The sequence below is a fragment of the Acomys minous genome (genome assembly GCF_964271855.1).
Source record: "Acomys minous genome assembly, chromosome: 9".
NCBI lineage: Eukaryota > Metazoa > Chordata > Mammalia > Rodentia > Muridae > Acomys > Acomys minous.
The window spans coordinates 75,562,296-75,580,139 of NC_140490.1; the positions used below are offsets into that span (position 1 = coordinate 75,562,296).

At 43.5% G+C, this 17,844-nt stretch overlaps 1 protein-coding gene across 5 annotated transcripts in view; it reads right to left on the reverse strand.

Annotated features, from left to right (window-relative positions):
• GLI3 (GLI family zinc finger 3) overlaps positions 1-17,844 on the reverse strand; it is a 276,887-nt gene that overhangs the window by 85,042 nt on the left and 174,001 nt on the right. For all 5 annotated transcript variants that reach the window (XM_084796219.1, XM_084796220.1, XM_084796222.1 and 2 more), the window contains exon 5: positions 804-1,009. In XM_084796219.1, coding sequence (XP_084652345.1) covers positions 804-1,009 — 206 coding nt within the window. The remainder of the gene's footprint in view (positions 1-803; positions 1,010-17,844) is intronic.

Genomic DNA, 17,844 nt, shown 5'->3' on the forward strand with positions numbered 1-17,844 from the left:
TATGGAATAGGTTGTAACTTGACAGGAGGGTACGAATAACCAGCTCCAATTGTACAAAATCGTGTGTAAAGTTAATACTAGCAAATGAAGCCTACATTTTAAGCCTAAAATAAGCTTTACGGTAATAAAGACTAACTCTTTCTCATTTCCCATTGTTCTTGGCATGCTCAAGGGCTGAAGGGGTCCTTTTCCTCCCCAAAGCTCTATGCTACTTAGAGTGTGGCCCACCATGGGCCAACGGCATTCACATCTCCTGGAAGCATTTATAAGAGCAAAGGCTCAGGTCCCCAACTCCACGCTGTTCTTGCCCCAAGAGCTTTCAGTTTCATCAGGATCCCCAGACAATATAGGCATGGGAGTTTGTCAAGCTGTGTCCTCAGAGCCATGTCTATATAAAGGTGTCTTTCCATCGCACAGAGCATAAGAACATTCATTAGAAGATGGGCAAAGCACCCCGGGAACTCACGCAGGCCTGGGGATACCCGCAGGGCTTGTCTGATCATGTGTGCAGTGCAGAAGAAGGGAGCACCCAGAGCAAGGAGGGGAGTCAGTAAGATCTCGCCCATAGTCCTAAGTTATTTACTTCCTCTCTAAACTGCTACACTTCCACGAGAATATGGACACCACCACCCACCGAAGCAGTGTGAGCTGTAAGCTGGGATTAAATGTGAACTTAAAGCACTTGTCCTAGTGGCTGCCATGTGGGAAAACCTTACCGTGCACTGGACCTGCTTTATACAACATCACAAGGGGAATGCAAGAGCCATGGTTGATCTTCGGAAGAGGACTTGTGGGAGACTTACCATCTGTAGGACTAAGCCCCCGGGCAGCTGAGATCATGGAGAGGGAGGGGCTGCTGTGCAGGGAGCGGATGTAGTCCATGTATGGGTTGATGTAGGGGTGTGGGGGGCTGAAGGGGGACTCAGAAGCTGCCGTGGGGTTCCGGTGTGGGGAGATCCTAATGAAGGGCAGGTCTGGATACGTCGGGCTACTAGATAGGGCAGAAGGCCTGGAAACAGAGCAGAAGAGACAGACATGCATGAGATGAGCATCTCCAATATGTAACATACACGTGTTCTTCATGTTTGTGAAGAAACATAATGTTTTAAATGAACTCAAGGTGCCCTGGTAAAAATTGTCAGGAATAAACCAATCTTTATCACTCTTACCTTAATATCACAGGATGGTGAAATCCAGGTAGAATACTATCTAATTAGCTGAGCAAAGAAAATTGACTTCGGAGCTATTTCATAGCACTCTGTTAAAAGGGGGAAAAAGGAGCTAGCCTTAGCCACTTAGTTACAACTACCTGTGGTAGTAGGTACCTGTAATACCAGAAATCACAGGCTGAGCCAGAAGGGTCATAAGTTCAAGGCCTATGGTACATTTATTAGCTCAAAGCAGCTTAGGACACTGTCTCAAAAAACGGATGAGGTTTCAGCTTAGTGATAGAACAAATGCTCATCATGCACAAGGACGTGGTTTGATGCCAAATATAACACACACATATGCATAAACACACACATGCACACATGCACAAACACACATATGAAGAAGCACACATGCACACACACAAACACACACACATGCACACACACACACACACACACACACACACACACACACACACACAAATACACAAGGTCAGCCGTTAGCTTCCCCCATGAAGAAAATCCTCTTAACAGCCAACTGAACCATGACTCTATTTTCCAAAAGACACAAATATTATCTGCACCATTTAAAATTTACTTTGTACTTCATAGTGTTTCATTATTAAACAAAACAGAATCTGTCTGGTTTGAGCCTCTAGATGGCAAAGCTGCCTGTAAGAGGGAAGGCCAAAGGCATGGCCATGAGAGATGGAGGTCAGTCTTTATACCTATGCGTGTGCTTCCACGGGGCTCACAGGCAAGGAAAAGCGATTTCCAGCATTTAAAGGCAACTTGCCTTTTCCATGAGGCAAGACTTAGGATCAGGTTTCTGCTAGGGCTCCCTTTTCACATGGCTCCTTATTAATTATGTGTAGTGAGGATCCAACAACTGAAAAAATCTGGCCCTAGACATCTGGAAAGCAGTCAGGGTTTCGTCAAGCTCAGGCCTTGGGAGCAGTGAGATCATGGAAAAGGTTTGCTTTCCTCAAATGCAAACTCCACAACGCTCCCTGACGGACTTGATCTCGGAGAGCCCTGTCTGTAAGTTCATCCTCACCACACACAGACATTTCACCACCCCTGGGAACCCAAGGAAAGCCATGTCTAGAAAGGCAAGTCTGGAAAATTCTGCAGCACTGTGCCCTTCCCTAATAGATCCTTCTGGGACGCTCCAGGGAACTGGCTCTGACAGGTTAGACTCTGTGTACTCATGGCTTGCCTCCTCTGCAAGAGGAACAGACCCAGAGAGAGGCGGAGGTGCTGAGAGCACATGTTTAGGAGTGAAGTGAACGAGCAAAAAATGCCATTTCTCTGCCTGGTGAAGCAAAGATACTGCCACTAGGGCCCCGGCTCTGTCATCCTGTCAGAACAGGATCACAACGGAAATGGCTTCAGCGAATGTACTGGCCAAATGAAGCAAATTCCAATATTCTCCTTCTGGAAAATATGCTGAAATAAAGTGCTGGGAGTGCAGGGGTTTTCTCATTGGTATTTGTTACCTGGAGCTCTTATGGTGCAGTACACTAAAGCCCCAGGTTCTGAAATTTATGCACAAGGGCTAAGACGTCTCTACCACACAGTTCTTAGCATCTGGAAATGTGTAACAACACATTTATATAAGCTTGACTATAACATGCATGCACGGACAGCTACTGCTTGCTATGGATGCTATTGATGTGCCAATTTGAAAAGTTAAAAGGCCTTTTACTCTATCGGACAAGAATAAACAAAAGCTGTGGGTCTACAGCCTCTCTCTACTGCAAGAGGAGTTTGCTGCCCGTCCCTAGAAAAAGCACCCCCTAACCTACGCGAGGGCTTCTGCCCCTGGTTAAATCAAACTCTATTCAGACAGGTTTAGCTTGCTTACAGTACAAGGGAAGCTCACAATCCTTCAGAAACAATGGTTAACCTTCCCAATCTGACTCAAAACATAAAGCTTGTGTTGAGATACCACCAGACACACAAAGAGTCCGCGCGTCACAGAGTCCTTGACAGGACAGCTCTGGAAAGCGCAGTGGTGGTCCCAGCAGGTTGCCCAGTATGAACTACAAACTGGGGTGGGGGGCACACCCCCTTCTTGGTGGGTTGTTTTGTTTTTAATTTTGATGAGGACTAGAACCTACTGGGTTGCTAATATTCTGTCCTCATCGGCCCCAGTTCCACTGAGGAGAATCAAGCCCAAGCACACAAACCACACTCCTAAGTACATGGGGACCATGGAGGATGGGCGGGGCAGCCCTCATCCCAGAGGGAAGCTGGGAACTCGGCTCTCCAGGGTTGCTCTCCTCATTGCATTCTGTGCAGGTTGTTACAGGTGTTCTACAGCCTCCTGCTGAGCTCTTGTCACAGGGAGACTAAAGGAACCACTACAGGAGCTTCCTACAGGAGCTTCCCAGAAGGATTCCAGAGCAAGCCACTCCTGACAAGAGGGCAAGCCCCCAGGCCATTCATATATGAGTGAGAATGTAACAGCAGAAAGGATACTACTCCTCGACTTGGAGCTAAAGCTGGTAGACTTTAGCTAGCGGCCACATGTGACCCTTCCAGACAGATGCACTCAAGAGATAGGGGGTCACTGTTTACAAACAAGGTGACTAGGACAGGCTTTGGAGGAGTGCGAAACAAGCACACAGCCCATTAATTGTCCTCAGCAAGCAAGCAAGCCATCTGGTAAATGCAAGGTGCCCATTTCTGCAAGAATGGGACCATGTTTCACAGTGGTGACTCAATGGGGGCTCCTCAGGAATCCTGGAGACAGGCATAAGGAAGGGCAGGAGAGGGAAGGCTTGAGGTAAGCAGGGGCTGGCAGCTGTGTAACCTAGGCACAGTCTCCATCCTCTGCGTTTTGCTGCCTGGGGGGCTAGAAGGAGTACCTATCTTATGGTTATAGAAGTCCCATGGCTGTGCTTGGTCCACAGGCTCGCCCGAAACACACAAGGGCATCTATACTTTTGCACATACAAAATCATACTGTATAACACATATGCATGCTCACAGGATTGGCAAACATGGCATGCTACGTCATTTCTAACCTTGAACTACCTAGAGCTTTTGCTCTTAAGGACATTCTAGCTAGGCATGGTGGCACATACCTTTAACCCTTTAATTGCAGCCCTCCTGAAGCAGAGGCAGGCTGACCTCTGGATTTGAGGTCAGCCTGGTCAAACTTGAGACCTGGGGGGGGGGGGGGACTTCTCAGAGCAAAATCAAACTGTAGTGCAGACTTCCGGCACCCGTAAGCCACACTCTGACAGATGCTTGCCATTTTCAATAGTCTCTAGGAGCTCGGGCCTTCACTAGGCATCTTTCACTTAGTGGTAAGCATTTTGCTTCCTTAAATGTCCTTTCCTGATGAAAACCAACCTCCCTCCTTCCCTCCCTCCCTCTTTCCCTCCCTCCCTCCCTCCCCCCTCCCTCCCTTCCTCCCCCTCCCTCTAGTGTGTGCTCATTCTGTGCAGTAATGAGTTCATCACAGTGTGTTATACATGTGTGTAAATGAACTCTGATAATATTCATTTGCCATTATTTTTTTATCCCACCTCCTCATGTACACCAGCCCAAATAATTCCATTTCGTTCTTAAAAAAAAAAAACAAAAAAAAAAAAAACCAAAAAAAACAAACCCAAAAAACCTAGATTCCACATGACAGAAAATGTATGTTTGTCTTTGGTTCTGTCTTGCTTGAACACAATTTTCCATTCCACCATTTTCTTGGAAGTGACATAATGCTGTTTGTTTTTAAAAACCTGTTTCTTTCTTGTACCATGTAATACTCTAGTAATAAGATGAGCCACAGTTTACTTATCCATACCACTACTGAAGGGACCGTGACCAATTGCAATCTTTGGCAATTATGATTCCAGCTGCCATAAGCATTTATTCATAGTAGAGGCCACTTTGTCCTCCTCCCTGAAGAACCACCTTAGATTTCCCAGGCCTCCCTTAGCAGAGGCAGAGAGCCACATGAGGTGGCTAAGCTTATGAGTTCACGTGTGAAATGCCTCTTAAGAAAGGACCTAAATGTGGGCTACAATTCGCTCCCACTCACACGTCAGTCTCCTAACCTATGACATGGGTGCACTGAGACACCAACAGCTTCCTCCCTGCCGCTGTGAGTGCTAGAAGCCACACACACACAAACCCAGTGCCAATGATTTTAGAAAATGACCAATAAAACCTCTTATGCTAGACTTAATAAATAGTGTCCAAAGGAGAAGTTAGCTTCCAAACACAGCAGCGGCTGCAGATCCACATTCCATACTGCTCAATTTCTCTGTGTACTCTGCCTAAGGTGGACTTCCTCATCTGACCCTACGTGGTGGTTTGAATAAAGCTGGCCTTTGACTATTTGAATGCTTGGTCATCAAGGAGTGATGCTACCTGGGAAGTGTCGGGAGGTGTGGCCTTGTTGGAGGAAGTGTGTAACTGGGGGTGGACTTTGCTGTTTCAAGGGCCCAAACCAGGCTCAGTTTCTCTCTCTCTCTTCCCGGTACCCATGGATACAGATGTAGAACTCTTAGCTACTTCTCCAGCAACATGTCTGCCCATACGCTCCCTGCCATGATAGTGGACTGAGCCTCTGACACTGTAAGTAAGGCCCAATAAAATGCTTTCCTGTATAGAGTTGCTGTGGCCATGAGGTCTCTTCACAGTGACTGAGCACTATGACCCCCCTAGCAAGCTGGGTTAGATGACACCACTTTGGTGTTGACAAAAGCAGTAACTTTAAGGACACGCCCATCCGTCCTTCAACTACGATGGCTGAAACTGCCAATGTCACTGTCTATAAATCAGTCTTTCTGTACAGCTGCTTCTTACATGACCTAACAGAATCACTTCCACATTCTTGGTAGCTGTGTCTTTAATGGAACACACATCTGTGAACAAAGGTTAAACTCCTTAAACTTAGCAGGCACTGCTGTTTGAAGAAACCAGTCAAGTCAGTGACTGGAGGACAGGTGAATTCTATTACTAAAAAGAAAAGAAAAAAAAAATACAGAGGCAGCCACAAAGTTACATATAAATGAACTATCACAAACCTGACTTGGTAAATATTTGTCAAACTTGTTTTTTTTTTAAGTATTCAATTGTTGGTTTAGACTTTCAGTAGAGCTACACAAGAATAAAGTGAAGGTGACTAGAGGCCTCCAGGAGCTCTCTGCCTTCATAGTCTGTGCTTGGATTTGCTCAATTGCTAAGATCACAAAGAGCAAACAACATGTATTCAGGAAAAACAATGATGTTTCACACTGGCTGAAAACCAGACCGAAACCATGTCATGCACGTCATAGTACAGCAGCATAGAAATAGGGCAATGGCTCTCTCAGTAAAACTGTGTTCACTGCTGAGGTGGCTTCCAGGGCTGGGGTGAGAGGGCAGCTGTTTCTCTGCGTCTTGAGTGAATTCAGAGGCCCGCCTTCCCCATGCAGGCAGATGGCCCCTGTAGAATTCCTACCCACATAGCAAAAGCTCCCTCTGCAGATTCTACAATTGTTTGTTCAAGGCCTAAAGAGTCAGTGCCATCTTGTTCCCACCTATTGGGAATCTGAGAACAGTATACTAAGCACAATTTTAGACAAGAAAAGACTTTTTAATGATCTCCGTAGAGGCAATCAAACACTATAAAATTTTGGGTTTTGTTTGTAGATATATTTTAAGATTGATTTTTATAAGGTTAAGGATGTAGATTCTTATATCATTTTAATATCATTTTAATATAACATTTTGATATGTTGCCACTAATGAACAAAACCAACAAAAAGCCATTGCAAGAATGGTTGGACTTCTTAGTTAGGATGAGACATCTCTCTCTAATCAAGTTTACTATCACTGGTCCATTTGTCTTACGGGGTTACTACAATCACAATTCGCAATCCCTCATACTGCCCATATGTATGAAGGACTCTGTTCTTTCCCTCCACCATGTGGGATCCAGGGACTCAACTCACCATCAACAGGCTTCCGGCAAGTGACATTACCCACTGAGCCATCTTGGTGGCCACCCCCCCCAAAATAGTTTTAGTAAACCTAGTTTCCCTACATGTTTGCCTCCCCTATAGCAGGCAAGCCAAACAGTGAATATGTACAGTTAATATGCTAGGCATGGTCAGAAGTTGGCATAGTCTGACACTTCATTTCTTCCCATCAAGGTGAGTGTCTCTGTTGTCTCTGACCCGGAAGCACTTGGCAGCCTGAACTACAGCTGATTGTGTGGTGGCTCCGCAGCAGCATCTCCTATACTGGCAGCCAGAGCGTACACAGGGCAGCTGGTCACTGTGGTCCGAGGTGGATGCTTTTCTCCCTTTTTGCTGGCGGGAGTGGGAAGTAGGGGTAGGAACCAGGGAATTTATTTCTCCGTTTCCCTGCTCAGTCTAGTCTGGCGTCCCCTTCCTCAGGCGCGGCTCTGGCTGCTGATGGACAGCCCTCCTCTGCAGCTGCAGTCCGCACCCAATCATGTCTCTCTTCTTAACGCTCTTCATCCTGGAGGTCATAACTAGTGTTTGGTCATCCTCTTATCCCTGCTCAATATCCATTCCATTAAATTGCCGGAGCCCTAACTGACAGATCCATTCCCAGTCCCATTTGAAGGCGAACAGTATTTTCCATGACTACATAACAATTTTTTTTTACATCTTTTACAGATCTGCCACTTTGGGTTTCAGTATTTTAAATGGCATCTGTAAAACATATACAGATGTTTCAATGATAGCTTCACTGGATATTATTTTTCAGTGAACCACTTGACTATGATTTTAATCCTTGGCGAGATTACAAGAAACACAATCTATAGTTGCATGGGTTCCTTTCCCAGTGTTCATTTCTGGTCAGAATTGAGTGGGAGGCTGCAATGTACCACATACGAGTGAAATGCTCCGACAGGGCAGAGCACAGGGACACTACCAGGGGCTCCTAGGATGCAGCGATGAAGCAGGAACAGCAAGCGGGGCTCAAGGCAGACAGGGTCTGAACAGAGGCAACCGCCAACGGCTAAGTTAAATTCTGTGTCTATATATATACCTTAGTGCTAAGGCACTGTTTTCTTAAGTGTCGAATTTAAGAATTAAGAGTGATTTATTTACAAGAAGGAGTAACAATTTTTTGCTTTACAAATGAAACATCAGAGATTTGAGGACGATTTCAGTACTTTTGCTTTCTAATGATATGTAATTAAAAAAAAATCTTTGTTAAGACCATGTATAGTGCAGCAAATGAAAGCCACAACGAGTTACCATTAAACACGTATTAGGATGGCTCAGCCACCGTTAGCATAGGCTGAACCCACCTTGTGAGAACACAGCGGTGGATTGTCTACTTGAGTAGATGTGTGTATTGCTATCCAGTGACATGCACCCGATTAATGAATGCGCATGTGGCATCTTGACTAGAAGATCATAGTAGCATACTCTATCCTCTATAAAATTAGGGACAGCAATCTACTGACAGAATGATGGACAAATAATTCACAGAATACCACGTAGTTATGAAAATGAATGAAATGCAACCAGGAAGGTCGGATGGAAGCAGCCCAGCCCCAACTAAAAGATTACTATACAGTAAGATCCCATTTATACAATGCTTAACAACAGCGGAAAACCAGCATGACAAACGAAAAATACCAACGTGTTCAGCCCTGTGCGCATGGTATGTGCAGCGTGGACATCAGGCGTGCTGCAGTGTTCTATTGCTAGTCCCATTTAATTGGCCGATGCTTTCCTCTATGAAGACTAACTACAGATCACTGAGCTGTGTGCATTCATTGTGTGCCCTTTTATGCACACTTTTTGAACTTTTTCAAAAGGAAACGTACATTTTCTCAGTGACACAAATGTTGACACTTCTCATAGTAGTTGCCATCAATTAAATTTAAAATAAATTACAGATATACAATATTTTTCAAAGTTTATAAAAAGTTTGGTGATTTTAAAAGTTGTATAAATACTATAACATTTTCTGTTATTGCATGAAGACAGACCTGTTAAGTTAGTGGTCTAAGTGCGGGGAAGACAGTGGAAGACAAGACAGACTGCGTATATGAGCTTTGGAAGCAGAGAAAACTGTTGCTAGGGTAGACTGGAAATTTCTTGTAAATGGAGAAGCCAAGGAAATATCACACGTACTGACATATCTTCTACCTATGTACCACACTATAGGGCCAGTGTGACAGGTTGACACATATCCTCTACTTACATGCCATATCATAGGAGCTATGTGATGGGCTGCAGCTAAAATGGGCATCAGTCTGCCCAGAGATGACTGCCAAAAGCAATTTGATAAAAACGTTACTGCAATTATCTCTATTAGTAGATTAAAATTCCAAGGCTGAAAAATTAAATAAAAGCCCATCCAACTGACTACGATGTACAGTGCTTTTGTTGCGGTTGTTGAAAAGGCCTTTACTAGGGGGCTGGAGAAATGGCTCAGTGGTTAAGAGCACTCACTGTTCTTCTAAAGGGCCCCAGGTTCAATTCCTAGGACCCAGGTTCAATTCCCAGCACCCACAGGGCAGCTTACAACTGTCTGTAGCTCCAACTCCAGGGGATCTGGCACCTTCACAGACATACATGCAGGCAAAACACCAATGCACATAAAATAAAATGTAAAAGATAGAAAGAAGAGGCTTTTATTGAACACACTACTGTCTGAAATGAGTCTTTGGGGGATAATGGGCATGTTATAGTTCTTCCTCCCCAGTTAATTAATTTTACAAAAAAGAGGGGGGGGGGGTAAAGAAAGGCTGAATAAATGTGACACTTCAGATCTATTTTTATATGTAAGTATGTATTCTATTATTTAGTGTGAGCACAAACATGTACACGCACACATACATCATGCCACACATTTTACGGTGAGAAGACAACTTGGAGGAGTTGGTTCTCCCCGCCCCCCCCTCCCCCACACACACATAGGTTCTGAGAATGGGAACTGAACTCCTCAGGCCATCAGGTTTGATGGCATGTGCCTTTACTGGCTTGGCCATCTCGCCTGCCCTCTAACGCTTTAGAGCTAGGGTGGGGAAGCTGGTGGGCAAGCCAGCCGACCTCATTTACATGACAGGTGACAAAATGGTCTCTAAATAACAAGTTTTGAATTTTATGATAGATATTTGCTATAGTCAAAATTAAAACTTTAGGAAGTCTAGCTTCCAAACAAACAGGATGCCAATACCCTATGTAAAATACCATTTTTGCAATGTACGATAAAAACAGAAATTTTCCTTTTTTCACTTAAAAAAGTACTGTGTAATTAGCAACATAGTTGGCATGATGGCTAGTGTTCATTGTTAACTACATAGACAGAACATATAAGCACGGAGGAGACAGATCTTTGAGCATGCCTATAGGGAATCGTCTTAATTCTGCTAATTTAGGAGGGAAGATCCACCCACTGTGAATAACACCATTTGTCCTCTCATTTCCAAATGTACACCACGACATATTCTTGCATGCATGTGTGTGCACAGAAAAAATAATAAACAAGTTATTAAATGTAAAAGCATATATTAAGTGTTAGAGACATGTCGTGCCCCACCAGATGCTGAATAGCCAAGTGCTTGATTGATCACACTGTCATAACAGGCTGCACCCTTGGACTGCAAGCCAAAGCAAACTACCTCAGGGTATTTCATCACAGCAACAAAAGAAGACACTTAGACATATTAAAAGTAGTGAGTTCTAGGACAGCTAGGGCTATGTGGAGAGACCCTGCCTCAAAACAAACTAAAGGGAAAAATAGTATCTTAATACATTATGCGTTTTATACCACATAAGTATATGCAAGCACATAATACTTATGATAATCAATTATCTTGTTCCAATAGCTTAAGTCCATAGAGACATACTTCAGTTATAAACAGCCGCTTCCTAGTAGGTGAGAAGTCGGCTGCTAACACAGCAACTCCGTTCCTAGCCGTGGACCCGCGAGCTGAAGGGTGCCAGCTGCTCTCCAGTGCTGGAATCCCAGGCTGTTTCTGCAGAGGCTTCCCAGGGGTCTGTGCTAAAAGTACACAGAGGACGGATGTCCTTTCCTCTCCTCCTTCCTGTAACTAGTATGTGCTCTCTTTGATTAATCACTCTTTTCCTATGGAGTTTTCTTCCTAAGCCCCAGTGTGGAAGCCAATCTAGACATCTCTAGATCTGAGTATTGAGTGACTATGATTTTTCAACTCTATTTAAGTCTACTACCTGGCTTCAGTGGATAAGAGAGGCTTATTTTGCTTTAACTTTTACAAAGGAATCACAAGCTTTCCTTCTTATTTGTAGGGGATACATTCCAAGACTCCCAAGAAACAAGGGAGTGTGGTGTAGTGAGAGATTACAAACAATTTTAAGAATATACTTTAATTGACTTTACTTAAAACATACGGTCAGCTTATATCCGAAAGTATCTACTTAATATTTTTGAACCTCAGAAACCAGAGTCATGGATGTAGAGAGAGGTAGTGAAAACAGAAAGCGAGTAGCCTGGAACCTGTCAGATGGCAGGTGCGTAGGAAATATTGGTCCCTACAAGCCCAAGCCGCGTGGCTGCTGCTGCTATTGCTACTTTAGGAAGGGTCGTCTGGGGAAGAACAGTCACCTCACTGCCACAGCCTGCTTAAAATGATCTTCCACTTGGCCCCACAACGTCAGCTGTTCCAGAGCAGATGACCCCAGCTACCAGACACCCCTGACATTCTCTAGGGGCACCCACAGTGCACCTCTTTGATGGTGATTTAATCCAACCTTAGTAAAACTACCTGTGTTCCCTCAAGTGGGCAGAGTTCTTCCCTAATTTGAGTTCAATAGCTTCCCTTTCATTTTTAAAAGAAGATATTTTAAAATAAATATATCTTATTTTCTGTGTATGTATGTTCTGCAAGCATGCATGTCTGTGAACCGAGCGTATACTTAGTGAGATGGTTGTGAGCTACCATGTAGATGCTTAGAAATGAACTAGGCTTCGGTGGAAGAGCAGCCAGTGTTCTTAACCATGGAGTCATTGCTCCAGTCATAGAATGCTTTTCTTTGAAAAATAAGCAAGACGGGGCTGGAGAGATGGCTCAGTGGTTAAGAGAGCCACCTGCTCTTTCAAAGGTCCTGAGTTCAATTCCCAGCAACCACATGGTGGTTCATAACCATCTATAATGTGATCTGATGCCCTCTTCTGGCCTGCAAGTGTACATGCAGGCAGAACACTATGCATAATAATAAATAAATCTTAAAAAAAAAAAAGAAAAATAAGCAAGAATTTAAAGTAATTTTCCTACCAACTCTCCACTCATTCTAAAGATTCAATTTTCTGAAATTTGATGAACTTCTAAATTCATATCAAAGATAATATTCAAATAGGCAAAATCAGACGGGAAGATGGCCAACAACGCCTGGGTACAGCCTTCCAGAATCCCCAGGAATAATATGGACAAAGGTGATGAGAGAAGTTGGATGGCATATGAGTATGCTTGTCCTTAATAGCAGTAAAAAAAAAAATACCCAGAACTTTTGTAGCAGGACAGAAAATCCAGCATTAAGCTTAGAGGGGGACAAGAAAAAGGAGCTCTAGCCAGTCAACTCAAGGACACACAGCTCATGACACATAGGCTAAAGACATCTACACACTGGCTATAGTCATGGGTGTATCATAAAGAGCAGAGAAAAAGAAGAATTCCACAAGGGGTGGATATGCTTTGCTTTCATTCAGGAAACAGCTGTGGGACCCATTTCAGAAAGATTCCTGCTCAGAGATTAGCACAGTTACCCGGCCCCAGCGGCATGGGGCCCACGGCCCAGAGGAGACCCCTGGGTCCTGGAGTAAGGCCGGGGTGGCAAGGCTGACTGAGCGGCCTAAGGGAGGCTTGAACATCCAGTCGTCAGAAGAAGCAGATGAAGGTTGGAACAAGTGAGGGCTACTGTTCGAAAAGACCCAGCTCAGAAGACAGGCCTTCACAGGCGGGGCTCCGAGTGGCGGTCACGCCACTGGTCTCTAGCTGTGAGTGCTGGTCCTGTGCTTATGTGACTTCTGTTACACTATGAGCTGCTCAGAGTCTCGGGTGTCACCGGGTGTCACGAAGAAAGGGGCAGATGCCAGAGCAGAGCAACTAGGGAGGGGGAGTCATGCAACAAGAAGCTACCTCCTCCGCCTTCCCACTCCTCCATTTTCTCTACACTAGCAGCAGAGGTTAGTCACTGCGGCATGTCTAACCTCCTCAGCTAAGCCTTCTCCAGAACCAGGCCTGGCATTCTTCATCTAATTCTGTAGCTTTAGTCCAGTCATTTCGGTCAGCACCCTCCTCCTCAGTCTGCCTCACCACCCCCTTCTTGATTCCAACAAGTTCCTCTCTAATGCATTTTTTCTTTAAAGCCAGGGCCATTAGTCTACCTTGAGTTTCTGTGTTGCTCCTATTGATACTGCACCCTTCTTTTCCACACACATCCACAATAAATAGTACAGTAAGTGTATTTGGTACTTTTAGTTCTCCTTTGCCCCTTAAAATCATTGGTGCTGATAAGATGGCTTTTTTTTTTTTTGGCTCTTACTGTATGGTCATTGCTGGCTTGACTTTGACAGTGATTATCTCTGCAGACAATATCCCAACTGCTGTGATACAGGGGATGGAACTCTGAATCCCAACTGCCACTCGGTCGGAGCAAGACAGCACCCTAACTCTACAACACCCTGGTCCCTACTGAACAGAGCAAGGGCCCATTGAAAACAGTGAGGGCAGTTTAAAATAAATAAACTCATGAATACATTTTCAAAGAATAAGTGCATCCAAATCGTCATCTAATTCAAGTTGTGCTACTTTCAATGCCAAGACGCAAGCAAATGAGCAATGCAGCTCCTCAAAAGCACTCCTCTCAGGCAATGGGCACCAGAACTGCATTCAGTCCTGAAGGGCTCGAGGGTGGTTACAAGTTTGCTCTAGAAATGAAAGAAAATACACATTTCCGATTGAATCTCAGCAGACTACAAAGAGCTGTGAAAGTAAGAAAGACAGTATAAAATATGAAAGATGAGCGCTAAAGAGGTATAAATACTTTTCAGTATTAAAAATGTAAATGAAAAACACATTAAATGAAATAAAAAAGCCTCAACCATGGAATGGACCAAAGATAGGAAAGAATATTGGAAATTGAAAACAAGTTGGAGAAACTGTAACATTCAAAGAAAAGATTAAATTTATATATATACATATATAAAGTAGGAATACTACCTTCAAGATGGATAGGACACTATGACAAGACTAAATCTAGGAATTAGGAGGAAAAAAAAAAAGAGGATTTCATTCTAAAGACCTAAGACATTGTCAACAAAATGAGAGTAGGAAGTTTCTGGAGCAACAAAGGTTCCATTCAGAAAGCCCTTGTCCATGCCCGTATCTGGAACTGTTTCTCCTACATTTTTCCTGTAAGTTAACACAGTACCCACTGGTGACAATACACATGCACACATGCATGCGTGCGCGCGCGCGCACACACACACACACACACACACACAAAGAGAGAGAGAGAGGGAGGGAGGGAGAGAGAGGGAGAGAGAGAGAGAGAGGGAGAAAGGGGGTAAGATTGTTTAGAGCAGCTGTTCTCAGCTGTGAGCTGCAACCATGGGGGTCAAATGACCCTTTCACAGGGGTCTCGTAAGAACATTAAGACACAGATATTTACATTACGATTCATAACAGTAGAAAAATTGGTTATGAAGTAGAAACAAAAGTAAATTTATGGATAGGTGTCACCAGAACATAAGGAACTGTGTTGAAGGGTTGTAACGTTAGGGAAGTTAAGAACGACTGGTTTAGAGGAACAAAATAGACCAAAAAGGGGAGCAGAGCGGGAACAGAAAGGGGTGGGGACAAGAGGAGCTGATAAAAGGTTTAATATACATTCAATATATGCCTATAAGAAATTTTATTTAAAACACAAAAAAGGCAAATAACACCCTAGGTCTATAACAAAATACACATAAAAATACAAACATCTTGATTTTGAAACATGCTGCCACTCAGCAAACAGCCACGTCCCATCAATGTAAACTTTCTGACCCTTGTCCAGGTGCCACATCTAGGTAAATAATGAAGAAGCCTATCTGTCACATGTTGTAGAAAACCTGAGTTTGAGCCATGACATCCACAAACGTAGAAGGGGAAAATGACTTGTATGTGCACATTTTACAGACACATGTGCACAGGTGCGCATATGAAATAACGGAGACTGTGACAGCATGGGCCAGAACTGCAGAGGTTCAAACCAGTCAAAAATCCCAGCATAAAGGAGCTGAAGTGGGCACAAAGTCCTACCCTTAGCCAAGAAATTATTTACAAATATCTGCTGGGAGGCAGGGGTGGGGTTGGTATTCTTCAATGGAGTGACACTGGACATAGGAACCACACTAAAATGTACTATACCCCATGCTCAGGAGCAGTTGGCCAGCAGAAATAGGATTCCCTGCTTTCTATTGGCTTTTCTTTTGCTTTTTTGTGTTTTGTTTTAAAAGAGAATAAAAGATGTGTGGGTAGGAAGCAGGGAGGGACCTGGGAGGAATGGGAAAGATTATGATAAAAATATATACTGCATGTAATTCTCAAAGGATGTTTTAAAAAGCATTAAGAAGATAAATCATGCCATGGTTGTACATTTATCTGGATGGTTCAATGATTTTAGACAAAGATATTTTTACAATCTCAGAAGAAATAATCTTGGATTTGTTTTGCATGAGAAGTCATTTTGGGTACAGGTCAATAATTAAAAACACAATTTTAGGGTCCAAAAAATTGACCTTGTGCTGAGCCTACTTTCAGACCTAAAGGGAAGATGTTCACAACAAGGCCGGTATATGCAGAATTCGGAGGCATAAAAGGAAGGCTCCACCGTTCATCAGAAAATGGGTCTCTCTTTTCCCTTTCTTCATTCCGGTGACAGCACTGCCATCTTTGCAGCTACTGATGTCCTCTCTGGGGCACACTGCCACTAGCTTTGATGTTATTTCCAGAAGAAATGATAGGGTCAGACTTTATGCTGATGAGGCCTGATGGTGATTGGTTGAATGAGGGGGCCATGAGCCCAACAATACTTCTGTGCTGAGGCCAGAAGCTCCCACAGCGGAGGACTTTAGAAGGGACTTTAGAGCTATTACATATTTTTATATTAACAATTTTTCCTACCTTGGTTTGAACACTTTATCTTTATTCTTTAAAATCCTGGAACTGCTTAGATAGGAGAGAAGTGTTTATACATATCACACACACACACACACACACACACACACACACACTCACACACACACACACACACATACACTCACACACACACACTTCTAAGCCTGAACTTTTAGGGGAAATTGAAGAGGCTTTGTGTCAAGTATGACTAAATCCAGCCTTTCCATATCAAACCTCTGCTAGAAAATTACTGTGTGGATGATAAGGCAAAAAGATATAATAAAAAGTGACTCTACTCAATTTACACTGCAATATTGGTATGACTGAATATTTTTCATTCAGGTGCCTGATAAAATCACTAAACTGTATTGCAGATAAATAAAGGAGGCTTCTGTCAAGAATAAACACCATTAATCATGAAGCCTTACCCTCTCAGAGCCTGTGCTATGCATCTTCACAAATACACTGCACAGCCAGCTCGCAGCACACGCGGTCCTCTTTATGCGCTGCCAGGCTGAGGGAGCCCTCGTTTTTCATTTTCTAAGATGTAGGCAGCAGAAGCATTCTGAAAACACTCTACATTTTAACTTTGCAATTTTCCAAGTAGCTTCATTGTTACAAAATTTAGAAAAGGGTGGTTGAGATCTTAGTGAGGAAAAAAAATGACAAAGAGGCGTTTTTCTTCCTTATTTTGGAAAAGACAAACAAGCACACGTTTTCAACTCTAAAATGGCATTACTTTAAAGATGCAGGACTTTGAGAGAAATGTTTTTGTCTTCTGTTTTGCTTTAGTTACTAAGAGAACACTGATAGACTGACTCAAATATAGTTCTTATTTTAAAAGCTTTCATCGCTATAGTCAATGAACAGAAAAAGGAAATGAAAACAAAGCAATTGTGTTAAGAGACACCTGAAGCTTCCTCATCAAGTGCCACTTCACAAAAAAAAAAAAAAAAAAAAAAAGAATGCAGATTACAAAATATGCTCAGATATGAGTGTTCAAGGGTTGGGGGAAAGATGTAAAACCTCCAACACATGAGTTAAGTGTGGGATTAGATATGTTTAGGGCATCTCCCATTTGCCAAATCTCTATGCTATGAGAGACACTGCGCTTGGTGCTCCACATGTGCCCCTCACTGGTTCCTAGGTAAAAACATTGGATGAGTCGGTGAGAACAGAGTTGGAGAGATGAACTAATCTGACAATAACCTATGGTTTATGGAATAAAATAAAAGGACAGGTATGCATGCATGGGGTAGAGCCATGCTTCTAGAATCTCAGGGGCCTATTTCCCAGGGCCTTCACAGCGGAAGACCAAGGTCAGGGAAAAAGTTCAAGGATGCACTTAACCTGTGGCAGAGCTGAGAGCCTGGCTTGGGCTCAGTTACGTGGAAATAGGAGGCTGATGGGATTAGGGTAGTCAGGCCTGGCTTGGTGGCAAATGCCTTTAATCCCAGCACTCAGAAGGCAGACTGATCATCATAGTGAGTTCCTGGTCAGTCAGGGATACGCAGTGAGACCCTGATATAAGTCAGAATCCATGGCTAATGTTTGAGTGTTCTG